The sequence below is a fragment of the Phyllostomus discolor genome, chromosome 8 (genome assembly GCF_004126475.2).
Source record: "Phyllostomus discolor isolate MPI-MPIP mPhyDis1 chromosome 8, mPhyDis1.pri.v3, whole genome shotgun sequence".
NCBI lineage: Eukaryota > Metazoa > Chordata > Mammalia > Chiroptera > Phyllostomidae > Phyllostomus > Phyllostomus discolor.
The window spans coordinates 111,684,998-111,711,505 of record NC_040910.2 but is presented as its reverse complement, the minus strand read 5'-3'; the positions used below and the strand labels follow the sequence as shown (position 1 = coordinate 111,711,505).

The 26,508-nt window shown below is 66.5% G+C and overlaps 1 protein-coding gene across 2 annotated transcripts in view; it reads right to left on the bottom strand.

The window, feature by feature from the left end:
* Positions 1–26,108, bottom strand: part of MGAT5B (alpha-1,6-mannosylglycoprotein 6-beta-N-acetylglucosaminyltransferase B) — a 56,725-nt gene extending 30,617 nt beyond the window's left edge. Inside the window, exons 1-7 of one of the 2 annotated variants that reach the window (XM_028520582.2) lie at positions 25,493–26,108; positions 22,016–22,128; positions 14,658–14,805; positions 2,731–2,846; positions 2,121–2,194; positions 1,100–1,270; positions 260–424 (exon numbers count right to left, since the gene is read on the bottom strand). In XM_028520582.2, coding sequence (XP_028376383.1) covers positions 260–424; positions 1,100–1,270; positions 2,121–2,194; positions 2,731–2,846; positions 14,658–14,805; positions 22,016–22,128; positions 25,493–25,560 — 855 coding nt within the window. In that variant the 5' untranslated portion in view covers positions 25,561–26,108. The remainder of the gene's footprint in view (positions 1–259; positions 425–1,099; positions 1,271–2,120; positions 2,195–2,730; positions 2,847–14,657; positions 14,806–22,015; positions 22,129–25,492) is intronic. The other variant, XM_028520584.2, reaches the window with a different exon arrangement.
* Between the last annotated feature and the right edge of the window lie 400 nt (positions 26,109–26,508).

Here is a 26,508-nt window from a genome sequence, read left to right as displayed (position 1 = left end):
GAACGACACGTCTGCAGGAGGCGGGGCCTCTACGGAGGGGGCGGAGCTTGTCTTTCCTTCCCAAATCCGCAAGGGCCCAGGGCCACCACCTGCCTCTAGCCTGTCTTTGCCTCCCCTCCCCCTTCTGGCGCAAATTCAGACAAATTCTCTGAAACTCTTTCGAGGGCAGACCGGTGTCCACTGGACACCCCGGGGCTCTGGGCTCATTCCCTCAGCCCTCTGCGCTCAGCTCCCTGGACGCACAGAGAGGGCCCGGTACCTGCTTCTGGTCCCGGGGGACGCCGCCCAGCTTCCGCGCCAGGCGCTGGGCAGCCATCGCCCACTGGGCCGTGAGCTGCCTGGTCCGCTTCTTCATGAATATCAGAGACTCCTTCCCGCTGCCCATCAGCTCCAGGAGGTGGGACAGGTTGCTCTGGAACACTGCCTGGAGGGAGGGCCCGTCCCCGGCTCTCAAACTCGGAGACCAGCAGCTGTGCCACTGCCGGCACCTGCGGCCCCGGGGACAGGGGCTGGCGCCCTCCGCGTGAGGCTGGGTCCGCTGCAGCCTCCTCGCCCTTTGCAGGAGGCCGGCCCCCTCAGTGGGGAGCCCTGCTCTCTCCCTGCAGCCCAGCCGGCCCGGCCCCAGCCCTCTAAGGAGGTGCCCGGCAGCGCCCAGCGATCCCAGAGGCTCCCAGCAAGCAGGCTGGGAGGCTAGTGGTCAAGGAAGTGGCTTGAAAGCCAGGGAGGCCGGGCCGCCTTCCAGGGGAGCCGGAGCAACTACGCCTCGAACCAGCTCAGCTCTCGAGATCCTGTTAAACACAGTCTCGTGAGGACAGTGGGGAGCTCAGGGACAAAGTGCCAGGCACAAGGAGTCTTCGAGAAGTGCCAGCGCTTACTGCTGGTGTTCTGGTCTGTAATGGGGGCACCTGCAGGGCCCCTGCCATCCCTCAAGCAGGTCCGGCTTTGCAGCGTCCCCAGGAGGTGGACGGGCACTGCAGGGCAGGCTGGGACCGGCCCACCCACCAGGCAGAGCTGGCCACCTCATTGTACCAGGGGCGAGGGGGTGTCCACCTGGAGCCGTCCACCAACCCCTCACTGACCCCCCACCTCCCAGGCCTACCTGGACTTTGGGGAGGGCCTTGGGGGCCATCTGGGTGGCCGTCCGGTTCCTCCAGGGCAGCGGGGGGCAGAACCACTCGACCTCGCTGAGGTAGATGAGGAAGGAGCACTCGGTGCCGTCCACCCCGAAGAAGGCGTAGCAGGGGTCCGAGGTCCAGCGTGCGCGCATCCACTGTAGAGACACCAGCCCGGGCCAGGGAGCCCATGCGGCCACCCGCCCCCTTGGTGTTTCCCCTGTCTGCGGGACCCCGGGGCTCCCGCTGTCCCCCAGGATGGGGCCTCTGGGGCCCACCCTGGAGACACCCCCTGCCCTGGCCACCGAGAACCTCAGGGCAGGCCGGCTGGACCACCATCCTCCAGGCCCAGAAGGAGGAGGAGGCCCCGGGGAAACAAGGCCAGGGCAGGACACCAGGGGAGGTGCAGGGGCTCGGGGGCGGCTGGATTCGCCTGCAGCAAGGTCAGGAGCAGCCTCCGAGGAGGCCAGGGCTGGGGCGGGTGCAGGCCCCACCCACAGCGACCCTTCGTGGTCACATAGGAAGTGGTCTGCCGGGCCGCCACCCCACCCATCCGGGGGTTAAAGAACCAGTGAGGAGCTGGCTTTCACTGCCACACGCTGGCCCCTGGCGGACAGGCTGCAAGCGGCCGTGGGGCCAGGGAGGTGGGGCCCGAGGGGCTCTCGGTCCAGCTGCTCAGCCCACAAGGGACGAGCAGAGTGACTAAGTCAGCCCGAGTCTGAGTTTGCTGGGAATGAGGCCACTGGTGGCGCATATTTGATAGCTTGTTTGCTATAAAAACGTCCTGAGAATGGTGGGTGGGCCAGGCAGGGCAGCAGTGTCCCTGAGGCTGGCCTCCACCAGCGGGCGCGGGGGTCAAGGTCAGGGTCAGCGGCCTGGGCTGAGAGGCCCTAGCTGGCAGGCAGCCCCACCAGCAGTGGAACCCCCGAGTTCATCTGGGGTACAGCCCCCAAGGAGGAGCCCCCTTCCTGGTCACCGCTACCCCCGCCCTGCCGCCCCAGGCCTCACCTCCACCTTCCCGGAGCAGTCAGGGAACTTGGGGTCACTGGGCGCCTCGCACTGGTCCCGCCGGCCTTCGGACACTGGGGGGAGAAGGTCCCCTTGCTGAGCACCTGGGTCTGGGGCAGGGACAGAGCCCGGAAGACGGAGGAGCGGCTGGCTGGGGTGGGAGGGGTGGGCAGGGGCTGGCACAGCCTGCGGCCGGAGTTCTCTCACCCGAAAGGGCACTCGCCAGGGTGTCCCCAAGCTGGGGCTGCCCCCCCCCCCTCCTCAGGGGGCTCGGACCCAGTGAGGAGCTGGCTCGAATGACTGTGGACCAGCAGCCTGGGTGGGAAGGCCTCACACCCCCACCCAAACATACCCCTGCCTTTTCAGGGGGGCCGAGGCCGGGCTGCAGCCCAGACTGCCGCTCCCACATCACAGGGAGTGGAGGGGGCCGCCTGAGTCCCCGGGGGTCTCCGAGGTCCTCGGCTCCTCATGCCGAGTCGGGGTGAGCGAACCCAGAGTCGCCCCCCCGCTGAGAGCCTGGGGAGCTACTGTGGGAGCAGCCGGGGCCCCTCCCCGGACGTCCCACCCAGTGCCCCAGCGCCCCAGGGGTGCAGGGGGCCCCGGTGCCCACCCTTGCTGTGGAGGAGCAGGCTGTGGCGCAGGATCTGGTCCACCTTCACGGCGATGTCCGACACGTTCTGGGCGATGGCCTGGATCCGCTCCATGAGGCCGGCCCCAGGGGGCAACCTACCGGGGAAACCGGGGCTGAGAGGCCGGGCCTCCCCGGGGGCCTTCCCAGGAGGGTCTCGGCCAGCGAGGACAGCATCAGGACTGCAGGGATCCCGCCCACCCCCCCTGCACTGAGCGGCAACAGCAACGGATACAGCCCGGCTGGAAGCGGAGCCCTCTGCCCACCCCTACCGGCTGCAGCGGCCACCACCCACGGTGCACAGGCGGAGCGCCCGCGCCCAGGGGCAGAGCCCAAAGCTGAGGCAGCTGGGAAATTCCAGGGGCCTCCCGGTGACAGAGGCCCTCGTCCGGCACCGCCAGCTGCCCCGGAAGGACGATATCACACCGACATAAATGCCGCCCAAAGCAGCCTGGGGACCCGCCGGCCGTTAATCCTCCAGCCAATGGCCGCTGGGTTCTGAGAAGGGATCCCCCCAGGGTCTGAACTGTATTTTCTGCCACGAACACCAAGGGCCTCCCCCTGCCCCAGCACTCGCGCGGCCTGCGTTTGGGGAGGATTTATTTCCTTGTGTGGACGGGCTGGCCCTGAACTCGGAGGTTTAGGAGACATCGCCCACGGGCGTTCATCTCCTCGCAAAGGCTCCCGGAGAGGCGGCTGGCTCTCTGCCGGCCCAGGGGCTCGGCGCCCGGAAGACCCCGGGGCCTTTCCCCGGGAGAGGCCGCCTGCCGTTCCGAGCACGTTAATTCCGTTTCCTTGATTCTCGAGTCGTCCTCTGGCTTCGAGGCCCGGTTTAATCTCCGTTTATCCCTTTACAAGAACCGGGTCTTCCTGGCCACACAGACCTGGGATTACTCGGAGAAGGATCTTTCTTTCCGACTCGGGCTCTCGGTGCTGGAAAACCCCCTCCCCTCCTGTTCTGGGCGGGTGACCTTGCCCACCGAGGAAGGCCAGGAGTCTGAGGTCAAGGTTGGGCAGGGCCGGTCCCTCCTGCAGGCTCCGGGAAGGGTCTGTTCCAGGCCTCACTCCAGCTCCTGGTGGGGCCGCAGTCCTTGGGGCTCCCTGGCTGTGGCCATGTCACCCCCCTCCGTCTCCGTCTTCACGGGGCCTCCCTGTGCCCAGACCCCCTCTTCCTACACGGCCACACCCGGCACTGCTCACCATAACTGGGTCGCACCTGCAAACACCCTGTTCCCAAACAAGACACTGCTCGCAGGCACGGGGCGGGGGGGGGGGGGGGGCTTCCACATCCCTTCCTGGGAGACAACTGGGCCCTCAAGGTCTCCCACGAGACTCCAGACGAGGAGACTTGAAAGACAAATGCTGCTTCCGCTCAGGCGGCCCCCGGGCAGGAAGAAGCGCGGGTGCGTCTTCAGACGCGTCAGGGAGAGCGCATTCGGGGGGTGTTCGGCTCACAGCCCCGCCCCAGGAGGAGAGCTGGAGGCCTGCCTCTCGCGGGCTGTGTGACCCTGGGCAAGTCGCCCACCCTCTCTGGGCCTCGGTGTTCCCCTCTTTCGGAACAGAGCGAGAACAGCCCCGACCCGCAGCGCCCCGTGAAGCGAGCCCTGAATGTGCTCGCCCGCACTGGCTGGTGGCGGCTGCGGCTGGAAAGGAATTTCAGTTGACTGGGCATTCCCAGCCTGTCTGCATTGTTGCTGCCCTTTGTAGACATGCTGCGCCCCCACCCACTGGCCCCCCGACCCTTGGAACATCAACCCCATAGTTATTCTGCTTGTCTGTTCACACGCCAGGCCCACGGAGAACCTCGGGCCATTGTGGTATGTACGAGAGTCCTGCCCCCCGAGAACCAACGTTCGCCCGCTCGGGGCTGATCCGCACCTTCCGACAACACCTGGGTCAGGCCGGTGAAGGTGCGGGCCGACCCTGACGTCCGAGGGCGGTGGGGCTGTGTCCCCACCCACCGAGGGAGACGGGATGGGCACTGCTCTGGCAGGAAGGGTTACTTAGGTGACCGACTGAAGGAGGTGGCCCCAGGGCAGAGGGCCAGACAGCTGCTGGGTCAGGGTTGGGGCAGGGAAGGGCCAGGTGCCCTTCCTGACTTCCAACTGGAGCCAGGGACCAGCCCGAGCTTCTGCCAGGGACCCAGAGACACTGGAAGGGGCTGCACCCCACTTCCTGAAGGCGCCTCCCCTCCCCAGGCTCCGGTCCACCCACCCCAAGGGAGCCGGCCCGGTCTCTGAGCCCTTGCACCTCGGGGTGTGAGTGTGAGTGACCGACTTAAACCTCCAGGGGACCCCGAGTCCTCAAGGACGGGAACGACCTTTCGTAAGGGGAGCTGGACGCTGCCTGGCACGGGCCTCGTGCCCAGGGCTCCATCTCTGTGTTGGGTTGAATAGTGACCCCCAAAATCCACAGCCACCCTGAACCTCAGAGTGTGTCCTTACTGGCCCCAGGACACCCTCACAATCACCATCCGCCGAAGTGAAAGGGGATGGTTATTAATCGGTCACGGAAATCGAGCCCAGGTCCCCCCTACCGCCCCCTCTACCCGCCCCTGAACTTCCCTCCGACCTGTCCTCCCCTCGCCGGAGATGAAGAGCCGCCAGGGCGGGGGGTGTGCAGCGGGCTGCCCTTCCCCAGCCTTGGCCAGTGACCCCACTCCACAGTGGCCCCACGTCACTTGGCAGCGTCTTGGGAAGAACAGGGGCCTCGGAGTCAGAGGCCCCGGACTCGAACCCCGATTCCCCTGGACAGCCGGGACCTCGGGCGAGTTCCCTGACCTCTCTGAACTCGGGGGTCGGCTCCTACAAAACCCGAAGCATCTCAAGCACCTCACAGAGCTGCTGTAAGGATTAGACCCCAGGCTGAAGGCACAATGTTCGGCACATAGTAGGCACTCCATAAATGCCGGAGGCGCTGCCACTCCCTGACAGCTGTCGCCTCATCCCCGAGAGGGAGGGTCTAAGTCTAATCACAGAGCCAGGAACTTTACTTGTTGGGGTGGGGGGGATTCAGCAATTTTCACACGACGAGCGTTTTTGCACCAAACAGAGCGTGAGCTCTGGCTTTGAATAGCGCAGGTGGCATCTGTCCGGCTGAGCCGGTTCAACTCGTTCAGAACAGAATCTCGGTGTCCTGTTATCACACCGGACCTAGCACGGGTACCCGCTTTCTATCTGCAAATAATACACGACTAGGCCTCTCTCTCTGAGGAGCTTTTCTTTATATATAATTTTATTGTTATTTTTAAAGATTTTATTTATTTATTTTTAGAGAGGGAAGGGAGGAAGAAGGAGAGAGAGAGAGAGAAACATCAATGTGCGGTTGCTGGGGGCCGTGGCCTGCAACCCAGGCATGTGCCCTGACTGGGAATTGAACCTGCGATGCTTTGGTTCGCAGCCCACGCTCAATGCACTGAGCTACGCCAGCCAGGGCGTGAGGAGGTTTTTTGTTTTTTTTTAATGATGATAAAAGGAGACGCCGTGAGACCTCAAACCATGGCACATCTGTGACCTGGGAGGAGAAGAACAGGGTGTGGACTGGGGCGGCAGCCAGCAGCCGCCTCCCGCTGATGGGGCCCACAGGAGCCCAGGGCCGTGGTGGGGTCACCGTGGGGTCAGGGTGGCGGCAGTGTTGACTTCTCCAGCAGGCCCAGGAGGTGCGGTACCAGGACCCGCAATGCTTTCAGGGGCTCATGGAAGTGTTTCCATTGCTTTAAAAGTCAGGGGGAAAGGTGAAGGTCAAAGACGTGCTTTAAATGTAACGTTAATAATATATTTGTCTTTCTAGCAACACAGTCATAAACTATAATTTTGCTATTAGCTCAATTGTGCCCTCCTAATTTATACGTCCTAACCCCCGACACTTCAAAAGATAGCCTTATATTTGGCCCCAGCTGGGTGGCTCAGTGGGTTGGAGCATCATCCTGTACACTGAAAGGTTGAGGGTTCGATTCCCGGGTCAGGGCACAGACCTGGGTTGTGGGTTTGAGCCCCGGTCGGGTGTGTGCAAGAGACAACCAATCCGTGTTTCTCTCTCACATCGATGTCTTTGTCCCTCTCCCCTTTCCTCTCTCTAAAATCAGTAACTATTTTTTTTATTATTTTTAAGCAAACTTATTTGAAAACAGGGCCATTTCTGATAGAATCAGGGACGCGAATGTGAGGTCACACTGGAGCAGGGCAAGCCCCGGTTCCCATGCCCCCGGGGTCCTCGTGACAAGGGGGAGCTGGACGCCGACCCGCACACGGGGAGCAGGGCGGGGGTGGGGGTGGGGCGGGTGGAGACTGGCCTTCCGCTGCCCTGAGCCACGGGAGGAGCCTGAAGCAGAGCCTTCCCCAACGCCTTCGAGGACAGCTCGGCCCTGCGGACACCCCGCGGATCCCCGACCTCAGCCTCCCAGCCTCGGGAACTGCGGGGCCAGGCCTGGGGCGGGGCGCTTCGTCACAGCAGCCCTGGGACACTCAGACCACGTGTGACGTTTTCCCCAGGGGAAGCTCCCTGAAGTGCTGCGGTGGCCCAGGGAGGCGGGGCTTGTCCCGGGAAGGACGGGGCGGGGGGGGGGGGGGCACACCGAAAATGACGCCGACACTAACATGGCCACAGGGCCCCTCCCTGGCCAAACTCCCCACGTGTCCATCCCAGTTCCTCTCCCGACTCCGGACCCCTTTTCACGGCCCCACTGCGCAGGCGCAGAAACCAAGGCACAGCAAGGTCGAGTTACCCGCTCAGGGTCACACAGCTATGACGCGGGAAACCGGGTTCCAGCAGGGCGAGGGTGCCTGCTGAGACGGCCACCGTGCTGCGGAGGGGCGGGTGGGAGAAGCCACTCCTGGGGGGAGGCCGAGCCACAGGTATGGCGGCGGGGGGACAGGGGCTCGGCCTCCCAGACAGACACCTGGACACACGTGCAGAGGTCACAGTCCCTACAAGGGCCCCGGTCCCGTGACCTCTGCCCGGGGAGCAGCCTGGCGCCCCTGAGCTCGAGCAGTCAGGGAAGGCTGCCCTGGGGCGCAGCAGGGTCATCCCAGGTCAACCGGCTGCCGGTCCCGGGTGGGCGGTGCCCGTAGCGGGCGGGGTGAGGCAGTGCCCCTGGAAGGCGTCTGTGCCTGCAGGGGCACCGGGCGGCAGGACGGCGGGACCGAGGCCGAGACTGAGCAGAAGGCCGCAGGCCCCGCCCCCCGTGAAGTGACGTCACGGGGTGGGACCCTCCGCACCGGTCCCACTGGGACAGCAGCCAGCGGCAGATGGTCCAGGCGGAAAAAGTTCTGGCAGAAGGAGTTTCCCTGGCAACATCCGCCCTCACCGCGCCGAGCCTGTCAGCGGGGCGCAAACCTGGAGCTCTGTCTGCCCGGGGGGGGCACCGGGGGGGGCGCCGTCTGCCCTGCGCCCGCCTCCCAGCACGCCCCCCCCCCTCCCGTCTGCCTTCCGCCGGCGCAGACGATGGAGGGCCCTTCGATCTCCCAGCTCGTCGCTTATTGTCATTTTTTCCCTTTTCTATCTTTGGGGGGTGCGTTAGGAAAGCGGAAGGTGGTCGGCGCAGAAGAGCGGGAACTGGCGGGCTCCTGGTGGGGCTGCGGGAAGGAAGCCCCAGGGCTGGTCCGGGAGGAGGGGGGGCGCCCACAGTGGCCCACGTGGGACAGCCTGGGACACCAGGATCTGCAGACAGCCCTGGGCAGGGCGCGGGGGGAGGGGCAGAGGGGAGCGATGGGCTGGGATCGGCCGGCGCCTCCTGAGGAGGCCACTGCAGCCCCTGCCCCATGGGAGGGGGCTGACAGGTGCCCCCCTGGGGGGCTCTTACCTGCCCTGCTGGCGGAGCCACCCCTCAGTGTGCTGCACCCTGCACACTGCCCTCCTTGGGGGTGCTGGGGCCTGCAGAACCGGCCCGGTTCAGGGGTGAGCACACCCAAAGCCTGGGACCCCTGAGCTAGTCAGGGCCTCACATGCCCGCCAGCCCCGCCCCGGGGAAGATGAAACCAGGGCCCCCGGGGCCAGCCCCTGCCTGGTCCCTCAGCCTCCGCAGAGTAGTCAGACATACCCGGTGCGTGAACCCCAGGCCCTCGTGTTTTCTGCACACCTAAGCACCAGAAATTCCACCACCACCATCACTGCTTAACTAAGTAAAAGAAGGCCAGGCCAGGCTCTGGGCCGCCCACTCTCACGGGGGGCCAGCCTGGGTGTGGTCTCAGTATCCCTGGTACTCAAAGACCCCTTGCCCCAGCACCCCACAGGCCACAAGCACCCCCCCCCCCCCCCCCCGCTGCTGGCTGGCCCCAAGGCTGACCTGGAGCAGCCAGCACCTGGGGGCAGCCAACACCACGGGGCCCCCCTCTAGCCACAGGACACTCTGCTCCCCACTCAGGGCCAGGGGCCAGGGCAGAGCAGGGAACTCTGGCTCCTGCCCGAGGCCGGTGGCCGCTTCCCCTCCCAGCACCGGCTCCCAGACGCCCCCTGAGGCTCCGGCCTGCCCTGCTGGCCCCTGGAGGCAATCAGCAATTCCGGCCCCCACGCCCCTGGCCCGGGGGAGAGTGGTCCAGGACGCCGGGGGAAGGAGGCTGGATGTCGGGTTCGAGCTCCTCCCATGATTTATGAGGGCTGCATTCAATTAACGGGGCATCGATTTCCGCACAGCTGGCCAGCGCGCTTGCTGGGAGCTGCTATTTTATTACGACGCTGGGAGCTCTGCTTTAAAAACACAGAGACTCCCGCACACGGGTGCCTGCAGACGGACACACGGACCGGGAGGCACAAGCGGGCACAGCCAGACACGGAGCGCCGCAGGCGGGATGCGTGTTCTCCCCGGTCCGAGTGTCTGTCCGTCTTCCCTCGCACACAGCACACGGGACATGGGGAGCCCCCACCCTCACGGCCAGCCTTCCCTGCACTCTCCCTGCTCCGTTCTCAGCCCCCCTTCCCTGCCGTCCAGCGCGGGGGGGGGGGGGGGGGGGGCTCTGAGCAGGTGACAGCGACCGGCCAGCCCTCCCCAGGCCAGAGCGCCAGCAACCGTGCCCGTGTGAATGCTGATGATGGACAGACGGCAGACAACAGGCGCCTTACCCCCACTGACAGGAGTGGGGCCGGCGGCGCCTTGGGTGGGATTTCACTGCGTGGGGAAGGGGTCGGTGCCCGAGAATGTTTTGAAACCGGGCCGGGGGACAGAATGCCCACCCCCACCCACCCCCACCCCAGGGCCCGGCCTTCTCCTGGGGGATGTCTTTAACGTGTCCCATGTGCATTTTGTTTACTGAGATCTCACTGAATATGCCTTGTATCTTGCCTCTTTTGACACATTTTTTTTATCCTCACCCGAGGACATTTCTTTCATTGTTTTCAGAGAGAGGAAGGAGAGAGAGAAACAGCGAAGCGAGAAGAAAGCATGGACTGGTTGCCTCCTGCGCACACCTGCACCAGGGTCGGGGATGGAGGACGGAAGCCACAACCCAGGCACGTGCCCCGAGCGGGAATTGAACCCTCAACCTTTCGGTTACGGGACGACGCTCCGACCAGCTGAGGCACACCAGCCGGGGCAGCTCATTAACTGTTTCTAATGCGGTTTTCGGGGGTTACGCTGCATCGTGTCGTGGGCGTCCACTCTGTGCTGACCCTTCCCGGTCACCGTCTTCCCAGTGGCGTGCGCACGGTCGGGTCTCCGTGGCTGCGCTTGCAGCCACCAAAGTTGTGTGATTAACACGTGTGTGCCAACTGGAGCAGTCCGACTGCTTTCTTGGAAGTGGAATTCTTGGTCTCGGCGAGGCCGACGCTGTTCCCACGTCCTCTGTCCCGTTCAACGTCGTTTCGCCTCCGATTCCTCTGGCCCGATGGCCACGCCCCTGCCTGCCCTCCCCGCGCCCGTGTGTCCCAGACTCGCCTTCCTCTGCTTTCGCCGTCGGTTTCTGCATCGTTTGGGTTGGGGCCCGTCTTCCCAACGGGCGGCAGACCCGTGTCTTTGTCGGGGACGTGTGACCCAATCTCGGTCACTGTCACATGTGACGGGCGTCCACTCTGGAGGACGGGCTGACCTCGCCCAGCCGCCCACCCTCCCAGCGGCAGCCTGGCCTCTCTCTGGCCCAGGAGGCGGACGAGCACCCAGATGACGGCTCAGCAGCTCAGCATGAGGCTGTCGCATTACAAAGGGGCACCCCCGGGGCTGGGCTGGGCCCGGTGTGGGGGGGGGGGCGGGAAATGCGGTGTGTCCTTTAAAACTGAGCCCGAAGTCGCCCGAGCAGACAGAGGGTGCCCTGCCCTGCCTCCAGCCCCGACCCACACAACACGCACCCCAGGGAAACTGCGCTTCCAGGCCCCGCGGCCCCCAAGGCTGGGGTGTCCGGAAGCCTTTCTGCACTTTTAAACAAAGCTGCTTTTTAAAACGAATTTTTTTATGGGGAGGGGAAGCCCCTCCTCTCATTACCCACAGACGAGAATTTTGGTGTCTCTCTGTCCCGCCGTCTTTGCTGCAGTATTTTATTTTTACTGAGTTTTACACGCTGTGCAGTCCAACCCTATGCATAATCAAATACCTGCTTTTTTTTTTTGCATTTCCCCCCCGAACGGGAAAATCCTCGTGGTCCCCCGTCCACCCACTTCCTGACGGTGGCCTGAGCCCGTGCGCAGAGGCGCCAAGTCTCAGTGCTTCCTCGCCGGCCGCCCTGGAAACTGCCGCTTGAACTTGCTCCCACCTCTACAGAGGCCACAGCGACCACTGCGTCAGAGAGCCGTGTCTGGAGCTAAGGTTCTTTCCCTGAGGCGGGTCCCCAGGGCTCGATGACCAGGTCATGGGTGTGACCGTGTTCGTGTTCACGATGCAGCACCCACTGCAGCCGGCGCCCAGGGTGCCCAGAGCCCCAGAGGCGGCACACGGCAACCACGTGGGGAGGGGCGCGCAGGCATGGCCCACAGCCCTGGGCACACCCTCCGCTTCTGTCTCTGAGGCCGGAGCGGCAGCTCGGCTCTGCCTGTGGGGGGGGCTTGGCGGGCCCCACTGGTCGGGCTGGGAGGTGGCGTGTGCTGCCCCCGAAGGAGAGGAAGGACAGGGGAGGGCGGGACAGGGAGAGGCCGGAACGGGAAGAAATCCGAGATGCGTGCAATGTTCCGGCAACAGTGCCCGGAGCCCAGGGCCGCCTGACCCTCGCTCTCTGCCCACAGCAGGGAGCCAGCTGGGTCCTCTGCCCTCGCCCCGGGGAACAGATCGGTGGGCAGGGCTGGGTCAGCAGCCCGGAGAGGTGGCCTCACAGCTGGGGGCACACCGGGGAGCGGGAGAGACGGGAGAGGGGGCGAGAGGCTGGGTCGCAGGGGACAGCGGCGGCATCAGAGCAAATTGACCCGTGGCCACGGAGAAGAAAGTGGTCTCGTGCCCCCAGAGAGGGAAATTCCAGGGGACTCCAAGGCCTTCGCTGCTGTCTCCTGTCGCTGCTACCGGCCCCTCCGCCTGCCTCCCCGAGTCCTCGAGCCATTCCTCACGTAGCAGCCGGGGTCTTTTAAAGCAAAGCAGGCAGATCCCCTCAGTGCCTGGCTTCGAGCCCTCCTGCAACCTCCCGCAGCTCTGAAAATGGTGTCCCGACAGGGCCGCCACCACCTGTGCCCCTTGCCTGCTGGCCTCTCCCGCCCGCCCGCGCCCCCGTCTGCCGTGCAGGCCCCAACGCCGGTCCTTTACCTCCAACGTGCCAACCGGGGTCCCACCCCAGGGCGCCTGCGCTCGCTGCTCTCCCTCAACGCCCTGCCCCCGTGGCTGCCTCCTTCCCCCCTTCCTTCCGCATCGAGCTCCCATATCCCCAACTCAGAAGGGCCTTCCCAGACCCCCTGTTTGAACAGCCCTTTCCCAGGCATCCCCCCAATCCTTCAGAGTGGGGGTCAGGGTCTGACTTCACCTCACTGGTCCCCAGCACCGGTAGCAGCAGCGCCCTGCGCTTAGTAGGTCCGGTACGTATGCCGTGAGGGGATCTGTTTAGTTCACTCGGTCAGACGCCCGGGCCTGGCGGGTGGGGCAGCGTGGAGCGGGGACCCAGCACAGGGCCCTGTGGAGCCCGCCAGGGGCCCCATTTCCCGCGGGCACCGAGCCCCCACCAGGAGCCAGCACTGTGCTGGGCCCTCTACCCCTGTCACACGTTGGACCCCAGGCTGCTGGCTGTCATGTTGGTGGCTACACTTTCCAAACAAACAAACAAAAAAACCAGAGCAAAGTGGAACAAAGGGCTTTCTCCCGGGGTTGTGCACGAACTGATAAAGAAAGTCTTGCCAGAGGGTTAGGGACGAACCCACCCGAGCCGCACACTTGCTGAGCACGTGGTTGGACAGGTGGCCTCTGGGGCCAGCTAGCCGGGGCCCAGCCAGGCCCAGCCCCTTCACAGCCCGCGCACCTGGCAGCGGCTGCCCGCACTCCTCTGAGCCTCCGTCTCCGCCTCATTGGAGGAGGTCATGGAGGACAAGGCCATGTCCAGCCTGAGAGAGCTGGCCCCGGCCTCTCTCCACCCCCACCCCCCGCCCCTGGAAGGCACGCCCGGCCTGCCGATCCCACACTGGGGGCTGCCTGCGGGGTGCAGCCTCGGGGGAACACGGTCTCGCCGGGACCATCTGGACGGTGCACGTGACTGACGCCCGTGAAGGCCCCCCGAGACCGCCCGAGATTCCGGCGGGCGGGGGAGATCCACTCTCGTCGCCCCCACCCAAGACGAGCCTCCCCAGGAAGCTCCCCGCCCCTCCAGCTGGCCTCCTTCCCCTGGGGAGTGGCGGCCTCTTCCTCCGGAAGCGTCTGGGGCCTGGCTTGCACATCGCCCGCACTGGCGGAGACGGAGCTTTCCGGCAAATTGTCTCCGAGTGCGGATTTCAGATACATTATTTAGCGGGAGAACGCTGTCAGCAGATCACACTGGCGGAGGGACAGCTCTTCCCAAACGGTGTCGTCAACCGGTGGGTCTCCAACTAATGCCTCAGCAGCCAGAACACACCGCACAAACCCCCTCATAAAGGACCCCGAGACCCCAAAGGTCTCCCAGGGACAGTGGGGTCCAAGCGCCCTCCCCCACAGCTACATCGGCGAGGGGGGTGGGGAGGCCAGGACACTCTACTCCGTCCTCTGGGGCCCGGAGGCCACGGACGTACCGATCACAACAGCCAGGTGTGCACCATCAGGCTCCTGGGCGCGCCGCTGAGGCGCACGGGACAGCAACGCCAGCCTGGGGAATCTCCGCGCACTCTGGCCTCAGTGGGGGGGTACTTAGAACAAATAAACCCGAAACCCTTTCGGCAAAGATGATGCAGTCCACAGGTGCACAGGTGGCCACCAGTCTGCATGGACGTTCACGCATGCCCCTCGCAACGGGCAGCGCTCCCGGCTACCACGACGCCACCCACGGAGGACGTGTGGAAACCGCGCACTGTGCGCTCACAACACAGAGGCGTGCAAGACGCAGGCGTGAAAGCGCCCAGAATGGGTGAAATGTGTCAGGAAGGTGCCTGTCTCCACGGGGGGAAGCGGGTAAGGACCCTTCAGCTTTCACCCGTGATGTGTTATTAAAGAGGACGAGAAAGGCCTGGCTGGTGTGGCTCAGTGGATTGAGCGTGGGCTGCAAACCAAAGCGTCGCAGGTTCGATTCCCAGTCAGGGCACATGCCTGGGTTGCAGGCCACGGCCCCCAGCAACCGCACATTGATGTTTCTCTCTCTCTCTGTATCTCCCTCCCTTCCCTCTCTAAAAATAAATACATAAAATCTTTGTTAAGAAAAGGAAGAGGGACAGGATGCTAATAGCTCTGACCCTGGGGGTAGAACAGTGGGCTAGCTCCAGTTACCGGGCGGCTCTCTGCATTCTTGCCGTTTTCTCCACCAGCAGGGACGGGATGACCACACCCCACCCCCCCGTTGGGCCCCGGGTGCCACCCCTGTCTCCCCCCCCGCCCCCCCCCCGAGCCCCCTCACCTGTCCGGGGCGGAGAGCCCGTGGCCGGCGGCCCTGTGCAGCTCGCTGCGGTTCTCCAGCCGGGCCAGCGCGTCCATGCGCTTCAGCATCAGCTCCAGCAGGTCGCTCATCTTGCGGAGGACGCCCCGGGACTCCAGCCCGCCGGTCACTGCGGGCAGAGCGGGGCCACGATCAGGTGAGGCCCTGGCAGGCAGCCCGGAGGGAGGCCGCCGGAGGCCACCTGGTCCCCAGGCTGGGGCAGCTCAGGCCCCCGCCCACTCCTGTCTTCCCGGGAAGAGGGGGAGGGGGCGGGAGAGGGAGTCTGGCCACCCCTCACCTGCGGGACAGGAATCCAGAGAGCAGGAGCCGGCCCTGGCCCTCCGGGCGGGGCGCCCCGGGACAGCCCTTTCACCTTTCTGGGCCCCGGTTTGGCGGCCCAGGAAATCAAGCTTGAGACGGACTCTCAGGTCTGCGAGGGGGCAGGGAGGGCCCAGGAGTGGGGCAGGGGCCTCAAAGCCCCTCCCTCCAAGCTCCAGACCGAACTCCTGGACGGGGCTCTAAAACCGTCAACCACGCACCCCGCCCCGAATGGCCTGGGCGGACTGTTCAAATCCAGATTCCCGGGCCCTGCTCCCGACCTGTGTGTTCGGACCTCTGGAGTGCGGGACCCCGGACCCTGCACTGCTTGCTCTCCCACGTGGCTCGCTCACACAGAGGCCGCAGACCCGTGTCCGAGGGGTCCGGGGCCCTGTTCTCCTGCCGGCTCGAGCCCACCCCCGCCCCAGACCCCCCCACCCCCGTGGCAGACCCCCCTGAGTTTGCCCCGGCTCCCGGGCTGGTCTTCCGGCTCCCAAAGACCAGCGCCAGGGCTGACAGGCGGGGGAGACCTTGTGAAGAATCAAATTAAAATGAAAACGAGGTGCTTCGCCCCAGATCCCATTAACCAGCGGGAGACGCTCCGAGGTTTCCTTTGCAACCCTTCCCTGCCGTCCGCGCTGCACACACCTCTGTACTGGCATCTCGGGAGGGGTCTCTGCAGCCCCTCCAAACGGGCCCGGGGGCTCGGTTTCCAGCACCGCCCCCCACTCAGCTCCCCGAAGGCCCCCAAGGACTGGGCGCTGAACCTCTCAAAACAAATGAGCTGAGTCCATGGACCCCCTCCCCCGCCCACCAGTGCTTGTTTCCGGGGCTCCCAGGGAGGGGCAGGGGGGCGCCTGAGGGTGGGCTCCTCAGAAGCAGAGCCCGAAACAAAGGTCCTTCGTTTGGGTGGCAAAGGAAAGCCCAGCTGGGGGCAGAAGTCACACAGGACAGGGGGGACAGCTCCCCGCCCCCCGAGGGTGGAGGGTGTCACCAAGCTGGGAAACCAGCAGGTGGAGGACCTGATGTAACGTCCTTGGGGGGGGGGGGTGGAGTGAGGGAGCAGGACCCCATGACACCATCTCCCGCCAGTTATGGTTTCAGGGTCGCCCCCAGGACAGCCGCGCTCTGGGGCTGTAGGGTGGGGGGGAGCCCCCGGACAAAGAGCCCCAGGGCAGCCCACAGGTGGGCGTGGGAACGGGGAGGGCCCGGGGGTGTGACACCCACCGGACTGCGACGGGGTGAAGGAAGGGCAGGGCCTGGCAGGCTGGGACAGGCGGGGAGATGGACCCCCGGGCTCTTGCCTGCCTCTGCCGCACCCCCCACCCCGTGTGGCCGAGGGAGAGTCACGGAAACACTGTCCAGCTCAGCGTCCCCATGCGAGGTGACGTACCGGACCCCACCTGCGGCTCAGTGCTGCCGTGGGGGTGGGGGGTCAGGAGGGAGCACAGCCGGCCCCTGGGGACAGGGCGCAGAGATGAGGGGAATGGGGGAGTCCGAGGGGCTGGTCTCCTCTGCTCCGAGGCTGGGATTGGGCTGAGGACGGAGGGGGGGTCCCAGGGAGGCTCCCCGTCACAGGGCTCCCTGGGACACTTCTGCGTCGCTTGCCCCCACATCCCCCAGTTCTGGGCCCAGCCCGGCAGGCACCACTGGTTCTCACACCCAGTCAGTCGCCTCCCGGCCGGGTCCCTGGCCCGCCGAGCCCGCCTGCGGTCAGAAGGGGGCCACGGGAGCCGAGGGCGCCCCCTCGCAGGCACCAAACCCGGAGTGGGGAGGAGCCGAAATCTCCTTAAAGGGCCGGGGTCCTGGCTCCGAAGCAAGAACCGGCGTGAACTGGGGGAGGAGCCAGGGGTGGGAGAGACGGGGAAGGGGAGACAGACAGGCAGGCAGGCCACAGACACACAGACTGACGGAGGGTGAGGTTGGGTGTTGGAGAGAACGGGCACCGATAGGATGGGCACGTCACTTGCCTCCCCTGGGCCTCAGTTTCCCCTCCTGTACAATGGGGGGCTGGGCTCTGCAGGCTTGTGTCTTCCCTGACCCCCTGCAGAGATCAGGGGGATGGGGCAGGACAGGACTGTTCCTGAGGGTCTGGCGGGACCCCCAAGAGACAGAGCCCCGCTCCGTCCTGCTCAGACCCTGGCTGGGCCCCCGCGGAGCCGGCTGCCCGGAGCGGGGAGGCCGAGAGAAGACAGGAAGACCGGGGTGGCCTGGGACACCAGGAGAGAGAGCAGGGCACAGGAACAGGTGGCCGGGCAGCCGGAGGGCCTGACAGGGTGGGGATGACTGGGGGGGGGGTTATGAAAGGAGAGGACACAAGAGGGGGTTTTCATCTGCTCGTGGTGCTGAGCTGGGATGCGAGCCCCCGGCCTCCGCCCCACCTCTGCACGGCAGGGGCGCTACAGGGAAGCCCGTGTCCTTCCCTCTCGGTCAGTGTCAGGGGGCAGCGGAGGCAGGAAGGGAGACGGGGAGCAGGATAACTCAACAGAAGCAGACCGGAGCAAGAGGTGGCCGGGGACTGTAAGCCCCTGAGAGTCCCTCGGAGGTGCCCAGGTTCTGGACGGCCCGGCACCGGGGGGAGGAAGCCAGGTCCTCAATACACCAACGGAAGGAGCGGCTCCGGAAGGCGGGGGCTGACGGGCGGGTGGGCTGAGGCGGCAGGGCCCCTTGCCCGCAGATGAGCCTGCAAGGCCACCTCCATCCGCCTGGACCGAGACCCCAGCCACCTCCCCAGCTGCGGGGACCCAGGGGCGGCTCCCCTCATCGGCAGGGAGCGCAAGACTCCGGAAGCTTCTGACGCCTCAGCAGGCAGCCCCCTGCATGTTCTGCCCAGGACAAGGCTGGGGTGGGTCCCTGGGAGGGAAGATGGCTTTACACAGCCAGTCCCGCCACTCTCCCCAGGTGACGCACCCCTGGGTGCCACTGCCGGAGGGACTGTCTGCAGAGCACGCTCCTGACTTGTCTCGCCCGGGGTCACCTCTCCGCTCCTGGGCTCCTGGAGTCAGCAAAACCGAAGGTGCTTAACGTGAGGCCTCAGGCATCTCGGATCTCACCCCAGTTCCCTCCACGTTTGGTGTAAACAAAGCCCGCTGGGGCGCCAGGGATACTAATGGCTCCTCCTCACGCTGACAGACGGGGGTGTGTCCTGCCCGCCGAGGCCCCGCCCTCCCCAGACGAGTGCCCTGCTTCTGTCTCTCCCACCCCCCTCCTCCTCCTGTCTTGTCCCCACCCCCGCCCTTTCCCCCTGTGTCCTGGAGGCTGCAAGGCCCGCACCTGAGCAGACAGACAGGCAGGCCGACCTCCCACACTGGACGTGGGGCTGTCCGTGCAGCTGGAGGTGTGAGCACCTCTGTCTTGGCACAGGGCCACCTCGGAACCCAGCCGAGGCCACGGGGGACACAGGGGCAGGCCCAGGCCCGGGCGTGTCCCTCCACTGCCAGCCTCAAGGGCAAGTGCCCCAGAGCCCTTTGCTGCTGAGGCTCAGGCCCAGCGGTGGCCTGAGGTCCGGGCCTGGAGGTCCACCCCAGCAGACACTCGGGGCAGTGCATGCGGCTGAACCAAGGACCTGCAGCCTGTGGACCTGTGTCCCCTCCCCCAGATACAGCCTGGGACCTCTACTTCTTCACAACAAGACAGAGAAGCCCCCGCTGGCATAGCTCAGTGGATTGAGCACGGGCTGCAAACCAAAGCATCGAAGGTTCGATTCCCAGTCAGGGCACATGCCTGGGTTGCAGGCCACGGCCCCCAGCAACTGCACATTGGTGTTTCTCTCTCTCTCCCTCCCTTCCCTCTCTAAAAAGTAAGTAAATAAAATCTTTTTTTTTTTTTTTAAAAGACAGAGAGCCTCAGGTGCCCCAGGAGCCACAGCAGCAGCGGAAAGGGGGCCTCAGACACGTCACATCCTCTGTCTCACATCCCCTGTCGCAGGGGGAAGCGAGTCCTCCCCAGGACAGGAAAGGGCGGCAGAGGCAGAAGCAGCAGGGAGGGGCGGGGGTAGAGAGGGAGCGCGCAGGAATCCACCCCCGGGGGCCGGGCTGCTGCAAGACAGAACTGGGTTAGACCTCCTCCGAGTTCTGCGCCTCCCCGCAGCCGCCTCCTCCTCCTCCCCGAGAGTCTTGAGACGAGCGTTCAGAATACCGAGTGCATCTGCCACGAAATACAAACCGCCCACGGGTGAACCCGGAGCCTGCCCGGGGAGGCCTCGGGCCACGGAGGCTGCGGTGGGGTCTCCTCCCCTTCCAGATGCCACTGTTCTTCCTGGCCCCGTCCTGGCGGCCGTCGGCGCCTCCCCGCGGGACCCCACCGCCCTCAGCCTCGACAGGCAGGGGAGCGAGCTTCCCCATCTGTGCTCACAAGGTTTTGTTGACCGATGCAAGGATTTATCTCCTAAATGTGAGTTTCTGTCTCCGGAGTTTTCCCTGGAGCTGAGCGCCGACTCGTTAAATAAACCCTGGCGACCATGCCCTCCGAATCCCCGCCCAGGCCCCTGCACACCAGCGCCCCCCCGCCCCGCCCCCAACCCCAGTCCTCCCTGCTGGGCTCCAAGGTTCGGGCCAGAGCTGCCCGCCCCCACAGGCAGGGGACGGGGTGTCTCTTGCAGGACCAACACTTCAAACCCACAAGATAAACTTGGGGCTCTTTCCAAGTAAGTCCCTGCTTTGTGCCTCTCCAAGCAAATCAACTTAACCCAAGGTCGTGAAAGAAACTGGGAGTCGGTGAGAACTGCGATAAGCAGCGAATCAGGGTCAGTTCTCCGGGGTTCTCAGAGGGCCCCCCCCCCCAGCCTTTGCCGGTTCCATGTTGCTGGCATCTCGCTTCCAACAGGAGCCCCGGCGACCCCACTCCCGGGGCACCCGGCAGACACGTCCGTCCGCCCGCGCCCGCCTGACTCCGCGCCAGAACGTGCCCAGCAGCACCAACTCCCAGAGGCCCCACCGGGACGCCCCGAGCGCCCCCTACAGGCGACCCCGTGCCATGGCGTGTTCTCGCCACAGAACGCTGCACAGCAGTGACAACCATGCCAACCCCACCCGAGACCGAGAACCTCGGCGACGGAGAATACCCGGAGGGCAGGGCACCCACAGAGAACACCACCGCACGGCTCCGATCTCAGAGTCCCCAAACAGGCAAAGCTCCCGGCGCCACCCGAGCAGCGTCCTGACGTCACGAGGGCCTTCTGGGGGCGGGGCGCGCCCCCTTCTCCATCCGGGCTGCCGGCTGCACCGCCGGGTTCCGCGCGCGCCTGTTACCCTCCAGCGGCGAGTTCAAGCACACACGGGCACGCACACAAATGCCTCGTGTCTAGCTGCACGGCTGCGGCCAAGTCCTCCTCCCTCTGGGGTTCCGTCCACCCCTGAGACGCAAGGCTTAGGCTGGACTCGGGCTCCCACCTCACCCCACCCCACCTACCAGGCAAAACTGCAGAGTGCAGGGCTGGGTGGGGGGCGCCGCAAGCCCCTTGTACTCTGGGCCTAGTGCGGGCCCCAACCCCTCAGGGCGGTGAGCAGAAGAACCACACGCCCAGCCGTGCACCCCTCCTGCCCCAGCCCCTGACCTTTCCGGAGGTCCAGCTTCCTCAAGCCCCTGATGTGTAGCATCCCCCAGAGACAGACATGTCCCCTCCGCAGGGATGGCCCCCAGGGAGCTAGAGCATCACTCCCCGCACCCCACCCCTCAGGACCCCCAGGGTGCCGCCCCCAAGATTCCCCTCCAGGCGCCCTCACACAGGGCGCAGCCGCCGTTTCTGCCCCAGCCCTCACGTGTCCCCTCTCGGAAGTCCGGGCAGGCCCCCAGGCCTTCGCCCTTTCCCGCAGTGGCCCCCACCCCACACTCAGCCGCTCCAGGAAGGATTTACGGAGCCCAGTCTAGTCGCCGGGTGCTTGCTGGCGGCCGCGCGCACGGGCTCTCTGAATGCGTCCTCGTCCTCACGACAGCGCTGGGGACGCGGGCACCGCTATCCCCGTTGGGGGCGGGGGGAACGCGGAGGCTCAGGGACTGCGCGGCCTCCGCGAGGCGGGGTGGCCTGGGTTAGCTCGCACTCCGGCCTGACGGGCTAACAGATGTGCACTTCCTGCGGGAGCTCGCCTTCGCGAGTGGACAGGGGTGCGTGTGAGACGGAGTGACTCTAATGAGGAGACACGGGGGGACACAGCGATGCCCCCCAAGCACCCCACGGAGGACCACCTTTCTACGGGAGGGTATGGTCGTCACCTGAAACGGGGGAGCCAGCCAGCTGACACCTCCCAGAGGGGCAGGGGAAGCCCACCGAGCCAGCCCTGGACAGTTCCAGAAACCCCACTTGCCTCAGTTTCCCCACTCCCTTGCCCCCCTGCCCCGAGGTCGACCAGACGAGGCCCAGTGACACGGGGCCGGAGGCCTCCCAGGAGGCAGGGCGCAGGGTCATCGCTGGGGTCACAGCCCCATCACAGCCCCGCCAGGTGAGCTCAGCCGACCCAGACCCAGCCCCTGAGGACGGGCGTGGCTTTCCTCCCTGGAGGGCAAGGGCAGTGACGTGGCCAGCGGTGCACAGCCGGCAGACAGTGAGTGAGGGCACCAACCGGGGCCCCCTGGTCCCCACCATCCTGCTCGGACACGCCGTTCCACGGCCTCGCAAGCACCACGTGGGCAGGGCCGTGAGGATCCAGACGGGCCCAGAAATAAGGCACGAGAGCCCACGGACAGCCTGCTGGGACCACAGCCCGGACCAAAGGCAGAGAGTACTCGGATCCCAGAGAAACCCGTGTCACAGTCAGGCCCCTCCCACCAGAGCAGCCCCACAGGCAGCCTTCTCCGACGCCCGGGAGGCCCTGGCCCAGGAGCCCGGGTGGGAGGGGCCCTGATGACCACGGCCAAGACCACGCAAGGTCGTGCAGCCCAGGCCAAGGCCCTTGTCCACTCACACGTCCGGCGACGAGGTGGCCAGGACGCCGTGATTGTACGAGGCTCGAGGGCCCCCCACCCTCCCCCACATGCGCCTGCACCACTCCAGGCGCCGCTGCTGTCCCCGGGGAGATGATAGATACCTTCCGTGCGGATGGTGAACGGCGAGTCCCCGGGCCGCCGGGCCGAGAGCTGGCCTCCCAGGGACGTCATCAGGAAGCAGAGCGAGAAGAAGCCGATGCCCAGGACGAAGAGCCTGCGGAGATGGGCAACGGGGCGGGCGGTCAGGCGCACCCCCACCCCGGGAGGGCCCGCACAGTGACTGTGGGACCCACCGGGGCGGTGAGTGAGAGAACCCAGGTCAGGGCACGTCTCTCATCCACGCAGGAGAAAGACAGCCCCACCCCCACCCCCCAGGGATGCGGTGCAGCGGCCCCGGACTGTGACGGACAAGGACACGCACCTGGGCGTGAGGGCCGAGCCTCTGAGCCTCGCCACCAGAGGCCCCCGAGGGTGGCCCTCGAGCAGCAGCCCGGGCGCCCCCTCGGAAATGCTGGAGGTGTTGGTTCTGGGGCCCCCGCCCCCACCCCCGGGCTCCTGAATCGGACACTCTGGGGGCAGGAGCTCTCCAGAGTGGGCACTTTCAGGAGCTCTCCAGGTGCGCCAGTGTGGAAGGAATCAGCAGGACAGGCCCGGTGCCAGCCCGGTGCCAGCCCGGTGCCAGGCAGAGGGCGAGATGCCGCCTGCCCAGTCCTGTCACTCATCGGGCCTGCCGGCACCTGTGTGCACAGCCCTTGGCCGCAGCCTCCAGTCATGGGGTGCTGGGACACCTCCTTGGCATGGGCAGGGGGGCAGGGTGCGCCCCGTCACTAACAGATGGTAAGATCTAGAAGGACAGGGCCGTGTGGCCGCCTCCTGTGCCCAGACTCTCCCTGACCCACGTCTTCACCAGGCGGGCACGCGGGAGGCGGTCAGCCGGAGCCATGCACCGGTCAGGGTGCCTCGGCGCCTGCCTGTGGGGTGTCACACGGTGGGTGCCGTGGGTCACTGTGGTCGGGAGACCTGGCTTCAGTCTGTAGCTGCTGATCATCTACCAGGTGCCAGGCACTCGTGCAGCCCCGGTGGGGGGTGGGGTGGGGGGGGACGGTAGGGACCCCCCCTCATGTCCCCAACCCCAGACTCCACTGCTTCTGTACTAGACCCCGGGCCCCAAACAGGACAACTGAGCTCCCCGGCATAGTCTTGGGGTGGCCGGAGGTGGCAGCTGTTTTGTGACTTCAAATCGATCGGAGACCTTGATGAGCCGGCAGCGCTGGCAGGGGATGCCTCGCCCACCCCCATCAGGGAGAGGAACCCCACCTCGCAGGGAGCCCCCCGTCACACCAGAGACCTGCGGCCCCCTCACCACCACCCCGGCCTCCAGTCCCCGGCCGTCTCTCTCCCTGCAGGACTTGCCTCATGCATTTTAATCTTCATTATTTGAAACTGGCAGAGCAGTATTTAATTAAACTCTGGTCCATTAAGAAAACACATAATTGCGGAAGAAAATAAAAGTACAACAAAATTCCCTGCCCGTATTTGTATTTAAAGGAAGCTTGTTAGAGATGAAATCGGAGAAGGGGCGGAATCCAAGAGCAGGGAGGGGACAGGGAGCTGCCTCCGGGAAGTGACGGGGAGGACTGGGGACCGGGGGACAACGCTCCCTCCTCTCCCAGGACCCCTCATCGAATCCCACCCAGCCCAGGGTGGGGCCCAGGCCCAGGGGTCCCCAAGGTGAAGCCAGGCTGGTCTCAGGACAGCAGCCAGAGGGACAGTGTGGGAAGAGGCGGTCACAGGCCCAGGAAGGTCCCGAGGACATCGGCTGTGCGTCCTCCCAGCCTGAGGACGAGGGCGGCCCCTCCAGTGGCTCGTGCCTCCCTTGCCCCACTCCCTTCCCCAGCGCTGGGGTCGCACTCGCAGCTGCAAACCCCGACTGGACCTGCCGTGACAAGGCGCCTCAGCCTGTAGCCCAGAGCCTGGGTTCCCAGCCGGTGTCAGCGGCACCTGTCCCGGCCCCGCCCCAGTCCTGCCAGTCCACTGCCCTGGAGCGTGGCAAGCGGGCGCGATACGGTCGGGGGCCTGTCGCCTGCCCCCTGCCCCCATCTGAAAGGGACACAAAGACTCCACCGCAGGCTGTGGGTCTCTGGCCTAGGGAGACCCCAGAGCCTGCCAATCAGGGCAGGAGCCCAGAGGGACGCACACGGGGCGCAGGCGCTGTCCGTGGTGCTGGAGCCCCGCCGGCGCGCTCATTGCCCCAGGAAATGTCCCGCTAAAGCTCCGGTGCAAGGCTGGGCTTCTGCAGCCTAACGGCGGGACGGACATGGGGTAGATGAGACGAGTGAGGACCGTCTCCACGGTGCGGGCCAGCTGGAGATCGGAGGACTTCCCGGAGGAGCAAGGCCCCTTCCAGACTCGCCTGCCTCGCACAGGAACCTCGTGTCTGTCTGGGGCTCCGAGTCCCTCCCATGGGCCGGTCAAGGCCCACCTGCGGGGTAGCCCGGCCCTGCGGTCCTCCCGCACCCTCCGGCCAGCGGTGGGGTGGCGCGGCGCGGCTCCTGCAGCCCGGGGGCTGTCTCCCCAGCCCCACACGACAGGCATGGCCAATGGAGGGGCTGGACGTGCTGGGGAGGCGGGCACCACGTGAACCAACGTCCCCTGGTCTGGAGAAGGGCGGGACATCAGGGGGTCCCTGGGAGGCCTCGGGAGGAGGGGCTCCAACTCAGCGCCCCCCACAGCACGAGCCTCGGGAGCCTCAAGGGCTCCTTCCTTCACCTGTGGCCGCTCCCTCTGTGCCCTCCGTCCCCCACTCGCGGTCCCCCACTCCCCAGGTCTCGGGGGTGGGGCCCGCTGAGCCTGACCCGCCGCCCAGCCCCAGCCCTGCCTGGCCTTGGCCGCCCGAGGTTGGGTGAAGGGACCGGCCTCCACTTCCATCCTGCCTCCGCGCTCCCGCCACATTCCGGGCTCCCGCAGCCCCCGCAGCGCAGCGCCGCCCCTGCCCCTACCCCCGCCTCTCCACCACCGAGATGGGCGGGGAGGAGGTCGAACCCCCATCAGAGAGGCTCCTTGCCCCAATCTCGGGGGTCCCCCTGTTGGAGACAGCCTGCACCCCGCGGCGAGAAATGGAGCGCTCGACCAAGGGGGCAGGGAAGGGGCGGCACAGCAGGTCGGGGTGGGCGGGCCGGCCCCGAGGTGCGGCGCCCCAAGTGTGACGCCAGCGTGGGGTCCTCTGCGAGGAGGGGCGGGACCCCGGGGAGCAGGGAAGGCGCGCCCCGGCTGGGCGACTTCCGAGCCCAGGACCACGACCTGGGTGCCACCTGCCCTCGTTCCCGCCTTCGCACTCGGAGTCCTCCCCAAACTAGACCAACTCGGGACAAGTCCCAGGATTACTCGCCGCCGCCCCCCCCCCCACGAAGCCGACCCCAAGCGCCATGCCTCTCCCCAGCCCCACCGGTGGGAGCACGAAGCGCCCCCTCCGCTCCGCCCCCTGGCACGCACCCTTGCCAGGGCAGACCTCGTGCGCCCCTGCCCCGCGCCCCCTCCGGGAAAACGACCTCCCCGCGCCAACCGGGAGAGAACTTTACCGAAAGGGTCTCAGGGTGACCAGGCATCTTCTGACCATTATCTTCCCATCGGGGCTCACTGTGATCATTGTTCAAACTTGTCTGGGCGAGGAGCCACGGGCGAGGCCGGACGCGCCGTCCGGGGCCCTGTCCCGCCGCGTCCGGGCCGCGAACCGGCCCCGGGCAGAAGCCGAGTCGGAGCAAGACGGGGGAGCGCGGGGCCTCGGCGGCTTCGCTGCTCGGGCCGCGCGGCTCGCGGGGTCGGCGCGGCCTCGCCGGGCGGGGAACGGGAAGCGGCGCGGCTGCCGGAGGGCGGCGAGGGCGCCCGGCTGACCGTCTCTGCGTCTCCGCCCTCCTCGCCTCACATTTTGGGGGCCGGGAGGCGGCGCGCCCCCAGACCGCCGGCCGCGCGTCTGCCTGCTCGGGCTCGCTCGCTGGGCGGGACGGCGCCGCGGCGCGCAGACGGGCTCCCCGCCGCGGGCGCCCTCATCCCCGGGCCCGCGCCCTCGGTGCCGGCTAGAGGCGGCCCCGGGCTCGCGCCCCGGCCCCCCGCGCCTCCGGGCCGCGCCGCGCCCCGCAGCGGCGCCGTGCAGCGCCCATGGCTCCCAGCGAGGGCGCCCCGCGCCCGCCCTGCCTCCCGTGCGCCCGGGTGTCCGGCGTCCGGCCCGCGCCGCGCTGCGCTGCGCTACGCGGGGAGGCGCCGCATTGTTTCCTCGGAGGAGGCGGTGGAACCGCGGCCGCGCTTCCCCGGCGCGTCGGCGCCACCTCCTGGCGGAGGCCCAGCAGCGCACTCTCCCGGCCGGGGTCGAGAAGCTGGGGAAGAGGGGGCGGGGTCACCCGGCCCCGCTTTCAGGTGCCTTCTGCCCGCTGCCAGGGCCTTCCCGCCCACCTCTGCCGGTGTCGCCCCTGTGGGCTCCTTCACCGGCCCCGGCACACCCGCCCTGATTGCGCTGTGCAACCCTCCTCCGTCCTCTGGCTCTCTCTGGTCAGAAACTGCTGCGGCCCGCCTTTGCTTACTGATCTGAGTTCGAACGGTG